Genomic DNA, 19,933 nt, shown 5'->3' with positions numbered 1-19,933 from the left:
CAACAATAAAAAAAAAAAAAAGAAATGTGATAAAATATGGTTTATTAAATTTGAAAACTTGGTTCTGTACTTTAAGGCTTTGAGTGTGTGTATCCAAGATCAGTTGATTTCACTCCTTTTTTGATGGCTGTAATGGCTGGAAAAAATACTTGACAGTACTAAGTAAGAAGAAATCATTTTGTGCTTATTGAATTATGGTACTCAGCTTTAAATCCCACATGCCGATTAAGTAAAAATTTGTGTTAAAATGTGTCCTATAAGTTTTCATCTTTCATAATGTCAGTTCTCTAAATTAATTATAAAATGTTATATTTTTAAATTTTTTAATTGATACCTTGTAATTATACATATTTATGGGGTCCAATTTGATGTTTCAATACATATATACATTGAATAATGATCAAAACATTTATTTTCGAGTCTAATGCCCTGTTTATGTGAGTTCAGCAAGTTTTAGTAACTACTGAATCAACAGTTAGCTAAGTGTTCTGATTCTGTCTCTTACAGGTCAGCTCCATCTTCACCAGAAATCTCACCTCAGTCATCTCCTCGGCCTCATAGGCCTAACAATGACCGGCTCTCTATTCTAACCAAGCTGGTTAAGAAAGGTGAGAAGAAAGGACTGTTTGTGGAGAAAATGCCTGCTCGAATATACCAGGTAAGAACCATGTAAAAAATTCTAACGTAGATGTCAAAATTTATCTCGTAGGTCCAGAAGAACTCCTGCTTGGCCTCCTGGATTAGCTGTACCTCTGGTGCCTTTTTTATGCCAGACCTCAGAGGTGGCCATATAGCTAGTGCCAGAGTGCCACAGGGTGAACGCAGGCACACAGTCAGGGTCGGCCAGCACCGTCACTGACCTGCTGTGTGGTTATGTGACATCACAAATGGGGCAATAGGCAGTAAAGAAACTTACTTTATCTGGAGAGAAAAACAATTTAAGCCTCCTAAACTTTTAAGATTAATATGACAATGGCCATTATTTTTTGCATACCTACTTTGTGCTATGTGCTTTAAACAAGACTAGTTCTTAAAGGACTGTTGTAGAGTAGCAAGTTCTGTTCCCATTTTTCAGTTGGAAAAACTGAGGTCCATGCAAGAGAAATGACCTGTGTCACAGAGCAAGGATTTAAATCCAGAAGTGTCTGACTACCCAGTCCCAACTTCATACACTACATAATCCAAAGCTAAGTAGCTAGAGGCAGAGAATTTAAGAAAAATACAGTCTTTAAGGAAAGGAGAATTCAGCCATCTGATGATACAAGGGAAACGCGGAGTTGGTTGTATTTGGGAAAGTTTGTGTGTCCCTTCCTACCCAAAATACATCAGGTTAGAATTCACTTGTCCTTCAAGTGAATGGTGGTTTTTCTGAATTTCCAAAATGGTTTGGTTTAATTGTTTATCTTTTTTATAGCATCTTAACGTCTGAAAGGAAGGTTTTCTCCTTTTCCAAAGTTTAAAAGAAGGGAATTATAAGCCCTTTTTACCTAATATCACTGGAAATGTCCTCTATATTTTGGCTATTTTACCCTGTTTCTTAAAAATAATTAGCAGTTATCTTTTGTAGATGGTGAGAGACGAGAACCTCAAGTTCATGAAGAACAGAGATGTGTACAGTAGCGATTACTTCAGCTTTGTTTTGTCTTTAGCATCGTTGAATGCCGTAAGTAGCTAGTGGGACTGTAAGTAAAGAAATAAGAAAGGATTATAGTTAAGTATCTTTTAGCTAAAATATTCGGTGAGTTATCCTCACTCCCAGTTGTTAGCATTCAAATTAAATGCAATATATATATATGTGTGTGTATATATATATGTATATATACATATATATATATATATCCCTTACTGGGGGGTGATCCTAACCTGCAGGTAGCATTCAGGATGTGTAGTGTGGGTTGTGAGTGGGTGTGGGTGTCTACATATGGGCCTTACGTGCTCTCGTATGAGGTTGAGTAGCTGTGAGGTCGTGGCAATGAGATGATCATTTTTCTTCATTTGTTATCATGTATTACTGGACTCAAGGTTGACTTCCAAGTACTTCTTTTACTTGAGTGCCATGATTATAATTTGCCTATGAGGAAAAAATACTCTTAGTCTCTTGATTACTTAACATCCTGTGGTCTAAAGGCTCTCTATTTTGAGAAGATTTCATAATAGAAATGAAGAGGGTGTCTTTTTCTTTTCTTTTTTGTGAGATAGAGTCTTTCTGTGCCACCTTCTGTAGAGTACCAAGGCATCGCAGCTTACAGCAACCTCAAACTCTTTTGGGCTTAAGCAATGCTCCTGCCTCAGCCTCCCAAGTAGCTGAGACTATAGGCCTGCCACAACACCAGGCTATTTTTTGGCTGTAGTTGTCATTGCTGTTTGGCAGGCCTGGGCTAGGTTCGAACCTGCCACCTCCATAATATATTGCTGGCGCCCTAGACACTGACCTACAGGCACTGAGCCAAGGATGTCTTTTCTTAACCTTTTAGAAAAAATGGAAATAAAACAGTTTTCATGATGAACTGGCGAAGATCTTTCTTCTTAGTATTTATCATATGTGTCATTATTATGAGTTCATAGCAATGTGTAATAATCTATGAAACTTCTATGAAAAAGATTATCTTTTTTTCTTTCTGTCTCAGACTAAGTTAAAGCATCCATATTATCCCTGCATGGCAAAGGTGAGCTTACAGCTTGCTATTCAATTCCTTTTTCAAACTTATCTACGGACAAAGAAAAAACTCAGGTGAGAAGTAGTATATTTTGATAGTCTTTTGTGGCAAAGGGTACGGACTAATTCAATTAAAGTTGAATTTATAATTCCAAAATATTATGAAAGAAGATGACCAAATATGATCTCTATTTTAAAGAAACTTCTCACCTAATAGGAAGGATAGAGAAATACCAGTGATGAGGCGTAAATTCTGCATGTCTTTGGAAACTGAGCAAAATTGTATCCAGATACGGAAATTAATAGGGTAGGGTTTAAAGATATTGATGTACTCAGAGGATTTTGAAAGGCAAAAATAGTGAAACACAGAGAAATAATTGTGAGCAGAAGGGGAAAACCTGAGTAACAGATAAGACTTGCTTAAGGAGCCATGAACGACTAGTTATGTTTCACTAGTACATGTAAGGGCTTCATGGGAGCTGAGACTGAATGCTGGATTTGGAGCTCACTGAGTACCAGTGCAGGGAGTTTGGGGTTTTTCATGGGAGATCAGTGAAGGTGAACAGGCAAGTGTGTTCAGAGTGATGCCTTAGAAATTCTAGACACTAACTAACTCTTACTCATATTGGCCTTTATCTTCAGCACCTGGAAAGGTGCCTGGCACATTATAGGTTCTGAGTAAGTAGATGTTCAATGATAAATGAGTAATAATGGAGATCAGTTGAGCAGTGAGACACCTGAGGGAGGTGAGATCCAAGTGAGGAGATTAGTTAGAGTTGGAAGACTGTTGAACAGTTTGGGGACAGCTTTTGCAGTTAAGATACTCTCAAAAAGAGAACAAATGTCAACTTCATTTTTATTTGTAATAGTCAAAGATACATTATTATTTGTCTAAAGAAGAAATAATGTGTTTCTTTACTATCTGGTAAAGGAAATTTAGTTGGTAACTTAGCTCATGCTGTGTATTCATGTATTCAGTGCACACTGTTTCCATTGGACTTTGGGAGACTTAGGGACGTGGTTGGAGGTTATGGGTAGCAATCACTACACCTTTTTTCTGCCTGACTATTTTTATTCAGTAAAGTAGGATATTAATGATTATTGCAGCAAAGCATAAAAATATCAGTGTAAGCTATTCTGAAAGTGGGCAGTTTGTGAAGCACCTTTTCTGAGGCCCTTTCAGGCCTTTTCTCCTACAGAGGTTGGCTGATGCAAATGCAGAAGATAAAGTGAAGTCTGTGACTTGAGCTTCTTCACAGGTTTTTGTTGGGAGAGGGGAGCATGATTTATACCACAAGGAGCAAAAGAATGCAAAGCCTTGGCTCTGGGGGGCATTGAGCCCTGGTGTGGACCGTGGTTGAGTCTTTCTTACCTCTCCATCCCACCCACTCTGGATGATGGATGGGAGATGGGAGGGAGTGGCACTCTGTGGGGTTATCTGCTTTTTCGATAGGGCTGACACTGAAAAATTAATCTTTTTGTCTAATTATTTCTTTAGAAACTTTAAGATATCTTAGACTTTTTGCTGTCTGCTTTTTTTTATAGGGCTGACACTGAAGAATGGGTTGCTACTATTGAAGCATTACTTTCAAAAAGTTTTGATGCTTGTCAGTGGCTGGTTGAATATTTTATTAGTTCCGAAGGACGAGAATTGATAAAGTAAGTGTCAAGGTCTTTTTTTAAGTAAGAGAAATTTGTATCTCTTCCAGGGATTTAGAGCTTGAAACTATTTTTCTGATGAGAGTTGATTGTAAGCTCTCTTCCCTAAAGTCATGAAGAAATCATTCAGTTCACTCCAAAACCATCTCTTTTGGATTAGACTCAGGCACATACGTGTTCAGTGGTTGCAAAAAGAGCGTGTGGAGCAGATTGCCCATCACACATGTACAAGCAGGTCCTGGCCCCTAGCTGTGGCCCCAGGCGGTCAGGAGAGCAAGTCCTTTCCCTCAGGGACTCATGTCTTTTGGCAAGAGGTTACTACACATTGTCTGTGTTTGGATTCTACCTAAAAAGTTATTAGCCATGATTAGTATACTTACCTGTGTACATATAATAAAAAAAATAATTTGCCTTTTTTGGTAAAAATTCAGAATATCCCATCACAGTGAATGTTTTCACCTCCCTTCTAGTCATCCTCATCAAGTCCGCTTGTCTTATTCTTGGGGAGTTGAGCATCTTTCTGGAGACCCCGGGAGCACTGCCCTGACTTTTCACTGCCTTGTCTCCCTTCTCCCCACTGCGCCCTTCCTTCACTCTGCGTCGGCCATGCTTCTCCTCCCCCTTCAGACTCCCCATCTCAGCTTACCCCACTTCTGGTGAGTGACCTGGCCTCAGGCTTTCCTGGTAGGACAGATTAACAAACAGGCACCCCTGGCTCCCATCCCAAGGTCCACACACCTACTAGAGTCTTTTCCCGTCTTGTCCTCCCCTCCTGATGTTTGGAGGATGTGTCCTCTTCTCTGTATAAACGTGCAGACTCCTCCCAGAGTTGGCCCTTTAATTATCTCACTCTTTTCCTGCATCATTACCTTGCGCAATTTTCTATCAGGTTACTTCTGTCAACATACAGATATGCTGATACCTCTCAAAAAACACAGGGATTCAGAAGCACAAGTCCCTCCCACCAGGCATTGGCAGGCTGGTGGCGAGTCAGCCCCATCCCTCCTCCCCTCACCTCTGGTGTGAGCTCCAGATGTTTACTTGCCTAACTCCATGTCTCCGCTCTTTCCTCCAACCTCTCCGTGAAGCAAAATAGATCACATTACTTTTCTGATGACACTTTCTTTAGTGGATTCCTGTTGTGTTCATGATAAAATATGAAGTCTCTGCCATAATCCTACTTCAGCAGTTCTCAACCAGTGGGTCTCAACCCCTTTGTAACAATGAAAACACATCAGCCATTAGGAAGGTTGAGAACCACTGCCTTACTTGATCTGGCCTTTGTCTCCAGGCTTGTGCTGCCTTGCTTCCTCTGGCTTGGCAGGCTTTTGCCGCCCTGGCTTGCTAGTTCCTGAATGTGCCGAGCTTATTGCCTGCCTGACAATCCGGCCACATGTTACTCCTTCCATCTGGAACACTGTGCCCTCCTCTGTTTGCACAGTGAGCACCGCCACCTTCAGATGTCAGCTTACACACCACTTCCTCTCAGGCCGTCCCTGCTCACCCAGCCCAGGAGGTCTGCCTGTCCGTTCCTCCACTGAACTCCAGTCTCTTGCGGGCAGAAGCCTAGTCTGCTTGGCTCCCCCCGTCCACAAAGAGTCTGGCAGATAGGAAGCACCCAAACAGTCACTGACGCGTGTGTGCACATATCCATGAAGGGGGAACTAATAAATGTTTCTTTGAAATGTCGTATGCCTCTCCCTTTAGAGTTTGTTTAGAGATGACCTTTCACCCATTTTTCCAGTCCAGTTCCAAAATATTTCCCCACTAGCACTGAGTATTTTTAAGCCATTGGAGTGTCATAGAATTATCATATCATTCATATGGAAGAAAATAGCATACGTTTTGTTCATTCCCTTACATCCAAGGAGGCTCACTTTTTTTTTGCAGTTTTTGGCCGGGGCTGGGGTTGAACCCACCACCTCTGGCATATGGAGCCGGTGCCCTACTCCTTTGAGCCACAGGAGCTGCCCAAGGCTCACTTGTACTTTTTAATATCCCCAGAAAACTCTGTAACTTCCCTTGGGAGTATGTTTGGATTTCTTAGTATTCCCAGTGGTCAAGAATCCCAGTGACTTGCTTCATCCTGATAAAGCTGATCATAGTCTTTTTCTTCCTTTATAAAGACCAATTACTGATCACTATCAATGCTGTGATTTCACATGTTTGAAAAATTAATGTTTTTGTCTTAATTATTTCTTTAGAAACTTTAAGATATCTTAGACTGTTACTGTTACAACTGGTTCATGCTGCATTAATATTTTAGTAGCTGTGAATGTGAACGGGGTATTGTCTTTTAGATGAGCCCCTCAGTATAGTCCTTTTTCAAAGGTAATTTTTTTTTTTTTTGAGACAGAGTCTCACTTCATTGCCCTCTATAGAGTACTGTGGCATCACAGCTCACAGCAACCTTCAACTCCTGGACTTAGGCAATTCTCTTGCCTCAGCCTCCTGAGTAGCTGGGATTACAGGCACCCGCCACAATGCCCGGTTACTTTTTGGTTGCAGTTTGGCCGGGGCCAGGTTCAAACCCGCCACCCTCAGTATATGGGGCCGCACCCTACTCACTGAGCCACAGGCGCCTCCATAAAGGCAATTTTTTAAATGCAATTATAATTTCAAAAAATTAAATTCCTAATAAATATTGCTTACAAATTGATCCAAAGAATTCAGACTGCTGAAACAAAGGATACTTTATATCTTTTAAGAACTTTTCATTGTGGCAGTAGACAGAATGAACCCTCTCCTCTACTCATTCCCTGGCTCAGGTTGTCAATATTTTTCCAGTGTTGTCTTGACCTGTCTCTCACACACACTCATGTGCATGCTTTTCTTTCCCTCGGTAGTTAGTATTTTAAGGCAAATTTCAGATATCAAGCAATTTTACTATAAATGTTTTAGCATGTTATGTCTAACAGATTAAAGTTTAAAAAAGGCTGGGTGGGGCAGCACCTGTGGCTCAATGAGTAGGATGCTGGCCCCATATACTGAGTGTGGCAGGTTCGAACCTGGCCTCCAGCCAAACTGCAATAAAAAAGGCCGGGTGCAGTGGCTCACACCTGTAATCCCAGCACCCTGGAAGGCCAAGGCAAATGAATTGCTTGAGCTCACAAGTTCCAGACCAGCCTGACCAAGAGTAAGACCCCATCTCTACTAAAAATAGAAAAACTAGCTGGACATTGCAGTGGGTGCATGTAGTCCCAGCTACTCAGGAAGCTGAAGCAAGATAATCCCTTGACCCCAGGGGTTTGAGGTTGCTATTAGCTATGGTGCCACTGCACTCTAGCCTGGGCAACAGATTGAGACTCTGTCTCAAAAAATAGTAATATAAAAATAAAGTTTTAAAAATATGCACTTTATCATTATCACATCAAACAAAAATAATAATTTCTTTATATCATCTTATACCTAGTCTACATTCAGATTTCCTCCTGATATCTCAGAAATGTCATTTTATCATTAAATTTGTACAGATCAGGATCTAGTGACATCCGCATGTTGCCTTGGTTTGTATGTCTCTTAAGACTCTTCTGGTCCTCAATATTCAGTCGTTCCTTTGACAGCTTTTTTTGACAGCCTTTTTTGAGCCATTCGTTTGGGAAGAGACTGGCCGTTTGCCTGGTAGTATTCCCCATATCCTGGATCGGGGCATCCTCTTGGTGCCTCCTGAGGGGAAATGTGCGGTGCTCCCCTATAAGTCTGCTTCCCAGAGGAGCTGTACCTGCTCGGATCCAGCCTCTAGCGTGAGATACTTTGGGAGCGCTGGTTACCTTTTTAAGCTTTCTTTCCACTGTCACTTAGAGCAGTGGCTCTCAACCGGTAGGCTGTGACCCCTTTTTAACAATGGAAATACACTGCAGCATTAGGAAGGTTGAGACCACTAACTTAGAGTCTTAGTGCACTTGGAACAAAGCCTTTTATGTCTGGTTCAAGTTAGGCAGCTACCACATAGCACTCCCAGGTACCTGGAGGTCCAGGACCGCAGTGCCTCAAAGTGCTCCTCAGCCACACAAGAGTACACGTGCTCTCAGGGACACATACTAGCATCTCTGAGTAATTTTGTTTCTTGGATATTAGATGAGACCCATATTGGGAAGCTAGGGGTTCCAAAAGTCTGCCTTGCTTTTTCACACCGCATTTCCCTTGTAGGATCTTCTTGTTGGAGTGCAGCGTGAGAGAAGTGCGAGTTGCTGTGGCCACCATTCTGGAGAAAACCCTGGACAGTGCCTTGTTCTATCAGGATAAGGTCAGTCTGATTTTTAAAATTTTATATCTATATTCTGTTTTTACCAAATGTTTTAAATTGCCGGTAATAAGAAAGCCCAGAATCGGAGTGTGGTTATTTTGCCACGTGAAATGCACCTTCTGTGAACTGACTTTCTGGTACAGGCCGAGGCGGAAGGCATCTGTCTCTTCCTCCTCCTAAGCTCCCAAACCAGGATAGGGTCCAGGAGTTTAGGTCTGCTTTGGTCTGCTTCAGGATTTTCTCTCTAGAACGCTCCACGTCCAGCGTCCTTTCTCAAGAATTTGGATTAGATCTGTCTATACTGAGACCAACACGAGTCTAGAGACTCTAGTCCAGACCAGCAGACATCTTGAGCCACCCTGGCTTTGTCTCTTTGCTCATGATCTAAAACTGCAGTTAGCAACTACACCAAAGAGTGCCCTCCACCCAGGGACACCACTGCCCTCTTTCCAGGGACACTGGCCAAAAAAGGAATGATCCCTTCATGGGTCTCCATTATTTCTTGGTTTCTCTGAATTTCTTCTTAACTTCATTTTCTGCAACATATTTTCTGGTTTACAACTCCACCTATATACATGGTAAACCAAACCTTGGTGTTTATTACTACCCTCAATCCCCAAAGATTTTGAGTCTTAGGGAAATAAGTGGCATATATTGTAAATCTGATTATCCAATCTGTCAGTAAGTCCTATTAGAAAATATAGTAATTTCTTCCCAAGTTTGCTGTTTCATACAGCTGACACTACATGGAAAACTTTGAAAAATGTTTTTTTCAGAATGAATTGGTGCCTTATAAACATTGGCTGAAGGCATTGTATCTCAATGAACTAAATGCACATTTTGGGAATTGCTTCAAATTCAGATGTTGGCTTTGCTGTACAACCTTGAACAGGTCCTTCAAGGAGGATATGGATCCAGCTATAGTACCTGACACCCAAGCACTTTGTTCCTTAAACTAAGTGGCCCGATGTGCCCTTGGGGAAGACCTAGAAAAAGACTCACTTTCAGTTACAGGAATTATTAGGAAGTTGAGGTTTACCCTAAGACAGTGGTTTTCAATCAGTTTAAATAGCATGACCATTTTTTAAGCAAAACTATACTAGATTCAGAATCTATACAATAGGTCTCTGCCAAGGACAGTGTAAATAACACTGCTCCACTCCTGTAGAAATTTTCTAATGTGCTTCAAGAATCCATAAGGACCATCTCACTCTTCTCCTCCTTCCCATGTACCAACTCAAACAATGGATAAAGGCAGGATGAGTGCAGTCCCCGTACAGGTGGGGTCAGGCACGTCACCCCTCCAGCCTCTGAGGCAGGACAGCAGGTGGCAGAGAGGGGAGGAGTGGAGGATGTGAGCGTGGAAGCGTTTGCCTCGGCATCTGCCTGGTATCCAGCTGATGTGTTCTCGTGTCTATTTTTCCTCCATAATGGAAATGGTGCCCCTTGCCGCTCCCCTGTATTGTAAAGTACTTTCAAAATGAAGCGCTATGTAAGTGCTGAGTTTTACTGTATTTATTATAATGGGTGTGACAGGATGGATGGGAATATTTCAAAAGTCTATGAATACTAGCATCAGAGGAAATGAACTAATAAGAATAGTGAGCCTGGTCTTAGTTCTCAAATTACATGAATTTCTAGGGACTTGTCCAAAAACAGTTGGGGTGGGAGGGAAAGAAGAAGCAATGTCATAACCAAAACGGTTTCTAAACAAATAAAATGTTTTTCAAAGCTTTCCATGAGGCATCAGCGGGCTTTCAAGTAAGTCACAGTTGAGTGGGTTTCACCGTTGTCCTTCTGTCAGGCTGTTGCTCTCCATTTGCTCATCGGCTTGGTTTCTAGCCCCTGCGCCTGTGTCTGTGTTTTTATTCTTTGCATCTGTGATTATGTGAAGAAGCCGCATAGTGGAGGGCGGGATTCAAAAACGTGTCTCCTCTGACACGCCGCCTTTTTCCTTATAAGACAGAAGTGGGCCCTGCAGGAAACATGACTGTTAGTAGCATCATGCCTTTGACTCTAAAATCTAGGAGACTAGAGACTTACCCTTGAGTTATTTTCTCCCCGGAAGGTAAAACTGAGAGTTCTGTTTTTGCTCTCCAAAGCATAAATCCATCTGAATCTTGAGACTGAATCACATCAATCAGACTTTCCTTTGTTCTTATGGTGGTTTACTTCAAATTAATCCTGTTACAAATGTCTATCTTGTATTCGTTTTCTTATGTAATTTTATCTTTTCTCTAACCAGTTAAAAAGCCTTCATCAGTTACTGGAGGTACTACTTGCTCTGTTGGATAAAGATGTCCCAGAAAATTGTAAAAACTGTGCTCAGTACTTTTTCCTGTTCAACACTTTTGTACAAAAGGTAAGTGATCTTTTTTCCTAATATCTTTTCCTAATACAGCATGTGTATTATTGTCCAAAGAAATTCTGTGCACGAGAAACTTGTAGATGATATGATATGGTCTTCTGAGTTTAAACTTGTGAATTGTATTACTTGTAAGAATTCTGATGCAGGTAGGTCCAGTTCTCCTTGATAGCAGGAGCGGGCTTCATGAAAAGCAGTCTGTTGTTCAGCAGCCATTGTGAAGCAATGTGAGGGTCAGGAGCTTTTTAGTTAGATGGTAACAAGTGCTTTCTCTATGTGCATTATAGCATTTAAAAATACAGTGACTCCTTAAAACTTGGTGTTTAGCTGTATTTGTAAAACACATTTTTACCTGAGCAGGAGTATAATTTGTCATTCTCGATATCTTATGACAGCAAGGTATCAGGGCTGGGGACCTTCTTCTGAGGCACTCTGCTCTGCGGCACATGATCAGCTTTCTCCTGGGGGCCGGTCGGCAGAACAACCAGGTAAGGTGTCACTCTGATGTTCCTGGTTGAGTGCTTGTGGGTTTTGTAGCCACTCCTGTCTCTTTGTAGGTGATAAATATTTTTAATTTCTTAGGAGTCCAGGTACTAGTGCTACATAGACTTTAAAATTCTTTGGAATTCAGTTATTTTTATAACTTCTACATAGAATTTAGTGTTGTGACCCATGGAAATGACTAAATGTGAAGTGTGAGTGTCACAGGAGGGAAGATGGATTCTGAGGGGTCATTAAACAAGCATTCAGGAAGGAATAGGCGATGTTGGGGCCTCTGCTTCCTCTCGGTGGCTGTGAACAAGGCTAGTTTGGTGTTGGTTGGTTGTTTTAAGTCAGGTGCTGATAAAACAGCCAGAAGTAGAATGTGAAGCTGTCCCGTTACAAACTGAGGGATGCTGCACGCGTCATTCTCGTATTCAAATGAAAAGGAAGTTACTTTGTAGTCATAGGGTCTCATATATCCAAAAGCAGCTCTCCTGTTGGAAGTTCCGATGTTGATGCTTCTCTCCCATTTGTTAAATTTCTTTTGTTTGACAAGTTTCAAATCCATAAAATGTTAACATGGAGCAATGATAAATACTCCATGGAGTAAATGGAGTGCTTGTTAGTGCCAGATAGAACTGGTCCCATCATGGCGGTATAGCTTTGATAGTTCACAATTCAGTAAAAATTAGGCAGTTCTATCCTAAAATTCAGTAAAAATTAGGCAGTTCTATTCTCTCAGGCAAGAATTAAAACACAGAGATGTTATGTAACTTGCTGAAGGTCACAAAGCTAATATCTGGGTAGAGCTGGGATTCAGACCCAGCTGTGCTGATTCCACAGCCAGAACCACCCCCACCCCCCGTGTGCGGGACGTTGCTCAGGCTGTTTTCCTCTCTTCCTGCCGCTTAGGCCTCTCAGCATCCTCTTCGGCATAAAAATCAAGTACTGGTGCCATAACATGCTCTGTGTGTTGACAGTATGTCAAGATTTACAATAGCCCTTGGCCTTTACAAGCCCTTTCCTATCTAGGACTCCACTGACACTGCGACTCAAATTTACTCTAACTGCACGTACAGTCAATACTATATTGCATTTATAGACCATGTTTTTACTTTTGAAAACATTTTCAGTTTTAAGATTTTATTCCTCAAAATCCTAAAGTAGACAGAATAATGTTATCTCGGCCAGGCAGTGTTCTGGTAGACAGCCTGCCCTCACTTGGCAGAAGCAGGGCCGTTCCTCCACACCTCCAGCCTCAGGGATTCTCCTGGCACACAGAGGACCGGGAGGATACCCAGTACCTGAGGTGAAAACATGGATAATGGATCGGTTTTAAAATATGAGCTACTGTGTCTGGGGGAAGCCCTTTGAGCTAGCTTAAATCCTGTGACCTTTTTGTACTTTGACCTCTTCTGCTAGCAAGCATTGAAAAATAATTGAGCCCCAGAGTATCATGAACCAGCAGATCTTCTCCCGTTTTGTGTTACGGTACTAATGTCCACTTTATCTTCTCCGATGGCAGATACGTCGATGGAGTTCAGCACAAGCACGAGAGTTTGGGAATCTCCACAATACAGTGGCATTACTTGTTTTGCATTCAGATGTCTCTTCCCAAAGGAACGTTGGTAAGCTTTAGCACACCTGAAATGCAAGAGAAACACGAAGAGCTTGATTTTGCCAAGCATAGATAGTAATAAGGTTAGCAATTAAATGGGTATTACTTGTTTCTCATTTGACTACTTTATAATTGAGAGCACTTAAAATTTCTGTTTAGTTCATGTTAAACTTCACCTGTTTATTAGGTTGTCATAAGAAAGAGTAAGTCGATCATTTCTTTGAGGAGATGGCAGGATATATGAGTTTTGTTTTGTTTTTATTTAACACTAGCATTAAAGACTAATTCAGAGTTCATTCATCATTAAAATTCGAACAACTAATATAGTGGGAAATATAGCCAAGGTGTGGGTTGGAGTCTGTCTGCATAAACTTAAGCAAGCCACTGACCTTTCTTCAATATAAAATAAAATATTAAAAACATAATTTCCCAGGTATAAAAAGATTTAGTGAGATAAAATGTTAAAGTACTCTGTAAAGCCAAAGGGGATCCAGACTAAATATATTTGAACAAAAGGTATAGTTGGTGGTATTTCCTGTACCACCTACTATAGCACAGTCATCGTTTAACACGATAAAGGCGCACGCTGTCCTCTGGATTATCCAGTACCCTAACCTATGTGTGCTGTCCTATGCTGCTCCTAAGGCCTAGTCATGACAGTAACAACAATTCACAACGTAGCTGAAATGCACGCAGCGTTTTCTGTTTGTTGTGTTTAATCCCCACAACAAACCTGTGAGGTGTGTCACGCCCGTAGGAGAGGAAGCTAAATACAGAGGTGCAGGCCCCGCCCAGGTCTCCCAGCTAGTGGCAGAGCAGCCAGGAGGGGGACGTGAGCTCTGACCCTGGGGCTGCCGGGAGGAACCGAGGCGAGCGCCACAGACCATTGCTCTGAGAGAAAAATGTACTGTTGGAGGAACACAAGGATGTGGTTGTACGTAGGGTTTGCTTACTAAACTCTGCTTCATTCATCTAAAAAGACAAAGCTACCTAATTTCATGTGTAGACTATTTTATAAAAGAAAATTAGAATGTGCCTCCTTGTTTTTCTAGCACGTGAGGAACCCCTTCTGTAGGGGTGGATTCTGCTTAGCACAGTCATGGTGGGCATGATTTGAGGACAGCTGTTGGAAGAACAGAAGTTGTTTTACCCACTGTGTCTTCTGTAGACTGTTTACCTTTTACCCCTTTGAAAGATTATCTTGGGTGGAATTCCTAGGCGTCTCCAGCTGGGTGTACCCTGAAGGAAACAGCAGACTTACCATGACCGCCTTCCCTTCTAGACCTTGTCTTGTCAGTGCTCAGCAATTGAATGTCAATCTTGAGAGGGTCTCTTACGAATGTCTGTTCTGTGGAATAACACCAAGTGAGACAGGTTTTCTTTTGTGCTTTGCTTCTTTAATCTCCTAAAGCTCCTGGCATATTTAAACAACGACCACCTGTTAGCATTGCTCCCTCAAGCCCTCTGCTGCCCCTGCATGAGGAAGTGGAAGCCTTATTGTTTTTGTCAGAGGGGAAACCTTACCTGTTAGAGGTATGTACTTGGTATTCTAAAGCCATTTTCTTTTTATTTTAGTTATTTCTCCTATGGGAGGAAAAACGCCTTTCGTTATTACATTTTACATATTGCTCTCATGAATAGAAATGTTCTTAAGATGAGAAATGATTCAAATTGATTTTTCTTCCTTTGTATATGTTTCAAAAAGAAATAATTAGTGGAAGAGAATATTAGTAGTCCTCTTATTGCCGAGAACTGGACCGCCAGCTACCCGTCCGGACTCCGGCGGAGGTAGATGGCATTTTTTACCAGTCACGATCCCTCAGTTTGGTAGAGAGGGTTTTGTCCACTATCTCTTTTATGTATCTCTGGTTCTGGAATGTTTGAAGGCAAGCTGCTCCCGGCTCTTCCCCAAGGCTTGTATTGTGTGACTCAGTCCCAGTCCGAGCTTCCTTTTCATCCAGAGCCTCCCCTCCCATGGACTAAATCTTCCAGCCCTTCTTCCACATGTGACCGTATGAACATAGACATTCTAGTTTTTTAATTATATCAACGGTGCTTTGCTGTGTATCTTTTACTCTGTTTTTTTTTTTTTTTTTTAGCTTAACATTATTTTTAAATCTAGCAGTGATTATTTTAATTTGGGGAAAGAGCATTTGCCTTTGAAAATCCAATGAAAGCCACTCTTTACCTAACAAAAGTGCACATTTGCACAAAAATGTATAAAATTTCCCACCGGCTCAGACAGCTAGCCAGCTTGAAACGCATCCATAGACCTCCTGTGAAACCTCGTTTCGATTCGGTGTTGATGGCCTTAAGTCTGAGTAGATTTGGGTTACAGTCAGGAGCAGCAGATCCCTTGTCAGCTGTGCCATGAGAAGCACTGAGCCCTGTCACGCCCTCTCACCAGGTAATGTTTGCTCTGCGAGAGCTGACCGGCTCCCTCCTGGCGCTCATGGAGATGGTGGTGTACTGCTGCTTCTGCAATGAGCACTTTTCCTTCACGATGCTGCATTTTATTAAGGTAGGACTGAAACCAAGCCACAGCCAGAGGGCTTTTGGTTTAGGCTGTAGGAGACCATACCTTTGCTCCTGGGCACTAGGCTTCTTGTAGTAGCCTAAATTGTTCTCCTAATTATACAAGTAGTGTAGGCTTGTCTTTATTAGTTTTTAATTACATAAATAGTAATACATTGCTACATTATCTTTGTGTAAAATTTAAGCATACAAATGAGGCTCAAGTCTACTTTGACCACCACAGTCCTCCTGTCCCTTCTTCCCCACTTTACCCTAAACATTCCATGTTTCCTTCTAGACCTCTGTGTGAATTTACACTGTATGTATCAGTGTCTACCCACGGAATTTCTGCATCCCTTCCTTCCTGTACCAGGATTTATAGTAGTGATGTTGACAGGTAGCAGGTGGTTAGTGGACTGTGTCCTGTTACAGTGTACTTGGCCCTTAGCCTGTTTTATGCAGACCTCCATCAGAGGTGATTAAGTTCCCCTCTTGGCTATTTACTAATTACATGACCTGGGACAATTTGCTCCTGTGCACAGTGGAAGGAATATGACTAGTTTCAGAGGTTGTGAGGAGTTATTGAGCACCTGGCACCCAGGAATAGGTTTTGTTTTTTGTTTTTTGTTTTTGTAAGACAATCTCACTATGTCGCCCTCGGTAAAGTGCTGTGGCATCACAGCTTACAGCAACTGCAAACTCTTGGGCTTAAGCAATTCTCTTGTCTCAGCCTCCCAAGTAGCTGGGACTACAGGCACCCGCCATAACACCTGGCCATTTTGTTGTTGTTGTTGTTGTTGCCGTTATCGTTGTTTAGCAAGCCCAGGCCCCGTTTGAACCCGCCAGCCCCAATGTATGTGGCTGGCACCCTAACCACTGAGCTTCGGGCACCAAGCCCAGGAAATAGGCATCTTTTTCTACCTTACACGGTATGGATTGATTAAGATACCCCAAGGAGTGTAAGTTCTATGAATGCAGCTTTCTTTTTTTCTTTTTTGTTACCTTGGGTAAAGTGCTGTGGCATAGGTCAGCAACCTCAAACTCTTGGGCTCAAGTGATCCTCTTGCCTCAGCCTCCTGATTAGCTGGGACTATAGGCACCTGCCACAACACCTAGCTATTTTTTGAGATGGGGTTTCATTCTGGCTCAGGCTGGTTTCAAACTCCTGAGTTCAAGCCATTCACCTGCCTCAGCCTCCCAGAGTGCTGGGATTATAGGCATGAGCCACCGGACCCAGCCATAACTGTAGCTGTCTTTACTTAATGTATCTTGACAGATGTTTCTGTTTAAAAAGTTGACTTTGGGTGGTGCCCATGTTGCTCAGTGGGTAGGGTGCCGGCCCCATTTACTGAAGATGGTGAGTTCAAACCCGGCCCTGGCCAAACTACAACTAAAAAAATAGCCAGGCGTTGTGGTGGGCACCTGTAGTCCCAGCTACTCGGGAGGCTGAGGTAAAAGAATCACCTAAGGCCAGGAGCTCGAGGTTGCTGTGAGCTGTGATGCCACAGCACTCTACTAAGGGCAATAAAGTGAGACTCTGTCTCTAAAAAAAATAATAAATAAATTTTTTTTTTAAATAAAATTTTTTTATTGTTAAATCATAGCTGTGTACATTAGTGCAATCAAGGGGTACAATATGCTGGTTTCATATACAATCTGAAATATTCTCATCAAACTGTTCAACGTAGCCTTCATGGCATTTTCTTAGTTACTGTATGTAGACATTTGTATTCTACCTTTAGTAGGTTTCGCCTGTACCCATTCTAAGATGCACCATAGGTGTGGCCCCACCCATTTCTCTCCCTCCACCCTAACCTCCCCCCTTCCTTCCCCTTCCTTGGCCCTTTCCCCATATTCTTGTGCTATAGTTGGGTTATAGCCTTCATGTGAAAGCTATAAATTAGCTTCATAGTAGGGCTGAGTACATTGGATACTTTTTCTTCCATTCTTGAGATACTTTGCTAAGAAGAATATGTTCCAGCTCCATCCATGTAAGCATGAAAGAGGTAAAGTCTCCATCTTCCTTTAAGGCTGCATAATATTCCATGGTATACATGTACCACAATTTGCTAGTCCATTTTTGAGTCAATGGGCACTCAAGCTTCTTCCATGACTTAGCAATTATGAATTGGGCTGCAATAAACATTCTGGTACAGATGTCTTTGTTATATTGTGATTTTTGGTCTTCTGGGTATATACCTAGTAAAGGAATTATAGGATCGAATGGCAGGTCTATTTTTAGGTCTTTAAGTATTCTCCAAACATCCTTCCACAAGGAATGTATTAGTGTGCATTCCACCAGCAGTGTAGAAGAGTGCCCTTTTCTCCATATCCACGCCAACATCTCAGGTTTTGGGATTTTGTTATGTGGGCTACTCTTACTGGGATTAGGTGATATCTCAAGGTAGTTTTGATTGGCATTTCTCTGATGATTAAGGATGATGAGCTTTTTTTCATGTGTCTGTAGATCGTGCGTCTGTCTTCTTAAGAGAAGTTTCTCTTCAAGTTCCTTGCCCACCTGAGATGGGATCACTTGTTCTTTTCTTGCTAATACATTTGAGTTCTCTGTGAATTCTGGTTATTAGACCTTTATCGGAGGTATAACCTGCAAATATTTTCTCCCATTCTGAGGGCTGTCTGCTTGCTTTACTTACTGTGTTCTTGGCTGTACAGAAGCTTTTTAGTTTGATCAGGTCTAGTAATATATTTTTGATACTACTTCAATTGCCTGGGAGTCCTCTTCATAAAATATTCACCCAGGCCGATTCCTGTTGCGTGACTCGAGACGCGAACCAGCAGCAGCTTTGCTGTTGGTGTAAACTCGCTCCTGTAATTATTAAGTCAAGAAACAGACTATACACTGTGGGATGGCATATAGCAAGGTTCTTTATTCCAAGTTTAAGTTTTATAGTCTTCCAGTCACGTACACACCTAATCCATTATCTATTAGCTGAATTTTAACTTGAAAGGAAATATTTATCATATCAATGTAACCACTTGTGTAGTAAATCTCTTCCTCTAAACAGTGACTAGTTTTCCAAGCAGGGCACAAAGATGAAAACAGCTATAGGGGAACAGAGTTAATAGAAGAATATCTTCAATCATTCACTCATTTTACTCAGTATGAAGTAACGACTGTGACCTTCCTTCAGGGCAGAGCACCTATAGACCTCTGACAATATGTCGTTAACATATGTCAACCCTCTGGCCCGTATCTCTGAGGAAGGGCGGCATGCCCTTGGATCTCAGGCTTCATGGGGTGTACTGCTTCAGAGAAAAGGCCTAAGGAATTTTACAATTCCAAAAAAGCCTAACTCTGTGAGTTACCCAGGGGGGTCCAAGCCTCTTAAGCCTCTGGAAGAAAAGCATGTCATTTTAAACTCACACTGAATTTACTTTGTGTGCTTGATGTAGGATAGGTTTATTTCTAAATATTATCCTACAATTCCTTCAAGAGTTTTCCCTGCACTTTCTTCAAGTATTTTTATAGTTTCATGTCTTAAGTTTAAATCTTTTATCCAGTGAGAGTCTATCTTAGTGGTGAGAGGTGTGGGTCCAGTTTCAGTCTTTTACAGATCGCCAGCCAGTTCACCCAGCACCATTTGTTAAATAGGGAATCTTTCCCCCACTGAATGTTTTTAATTAGCTTGTCAAAGATCAAATAATGGTAAGTAGCTGGATTCATCTCTTGGTTCTCTATTCTGTTCCAGACATCTACTTCTCTGTTTTTGTGCCAGTACCATGCTGTTTTGATCACTATCGCTTTATAGTACAGTTCTCAGGTCTGGTAGCGTGATTCCTCCAGCTTTGTTTTTATTTCTGAGTAATGTTTTGGCTATTCGAGGTTTTTTTCTGATTCCATATAAAACGAAGTATTTTTTCAAGATCTTTAAAATATGACAATGGAGCGTTAATAGGAATTGCATTAAAATTATATATTGCTTTGGGTAATATAGACATTTTAACAATGTTGATTCTTCCCAGCCATGAGCATGGTATGTTTTTCCATTTGTTAACATCTTCAGCTATTTCTTTTCTTAAAGTTTCCTAGTTCTCTTTATAGAGATGTTTCATGTCCTTTGTTAGATAAACTCCCAAATATTTCATCTTCTTTGGCACTACTGTGAAAGGAAGTGAGTCCTTGACTGTTTTTTCAGCTTGGCTATTGTTGGTATATATAAAGGCTACAGATTTATGGGTGTTGATTTTGTAGCCTGAGACATTGCTGTATTCCTTGATCACTTCTAAAAGTTTTGTAGTAGAATCCCTAGTGTTTTCCAGATACACGATCATGTCATCTGCAAAGAGTGAAAGTTTGATCTCTTCTGACCCTTTGTGGATACCCTTGATCGCCTTTTCTTCCCTAATTGCAATGGCTAAAACTTTCATTAA

General features: G+C 41.4%; 1 protein-coding gene across 4 annotated transcripts in view; it reads left to right on the top strand.

The window, feature by feature from the left end:
* Window positions 1–19,933, top strand: part of USP24 (ubiquitin specific peptidase 24) — a 156,209-nt gene that overhangs the window by 121,720 nt on the left and 14,556 nt on the right. For all 4 annotated transcript variants that reach the window (XM_053575344.1, XM_053575343.1, XM_053575347.1 and 1 more), the window contains exons 52-61: window positions 508–658; window positions 1,568–1,663; window positions 2,628–2,731; window positions 4,202–4,315; window positions 8,465–8,561; window positions 10,807–10,923; window positions 11,322–11,414; window positions 12,935–13,037; window positions 14,439–14,560; window positions 15,435–15,548. In XM_053575344.1, coding sequence (XP_053431319.1) covers window positions 508–658; window positions 1,568–1,663; window positions 2,628–2,731; window positions 4,202–4,315; window positions 8,465–8,561; window positions 10,807–10,923; window positions 11,322–11,414; window positions 12,935–13,037; window positions 14,439–14,560; window positions 15,435–15,548 — 1,111 coding nt within the window. The remainder of the gene's footprint in view (window positions 1–507; window positions 659–1,567; window positions 1,664–2,627; window positions 2,732–4,201; window positions 4,316–8,464; window positions 8,562–10,806; window positions 10,924–11,321; window positions 11,415–12,934; window positions 13,038–14,438; window positions 14,561–15,434; window positions 15,549–19,933) is intronic.

The sequence above is a fragment of the Nycticebus coucang genome, chromosome 22 (assembly GCF_027406575.1).
Source record: "Nycticebus coucang isolate mNycCou1 chromosome 22, mNycCou1.pri, whole genome shotgun sequence".
Classification (NCBI taxonomy): domain Eukaryota; kingdom Metazoa; phylum Chordata; class Mammalia; order Primates; family Lorisidae; genus Nycticebus; species Nycticebus coucang.
The sequence above is the reverse complement of the archived record's forward strand: the minus strand, read 5'-3'. Positions and strand labels throughout refer to the sequence as shown.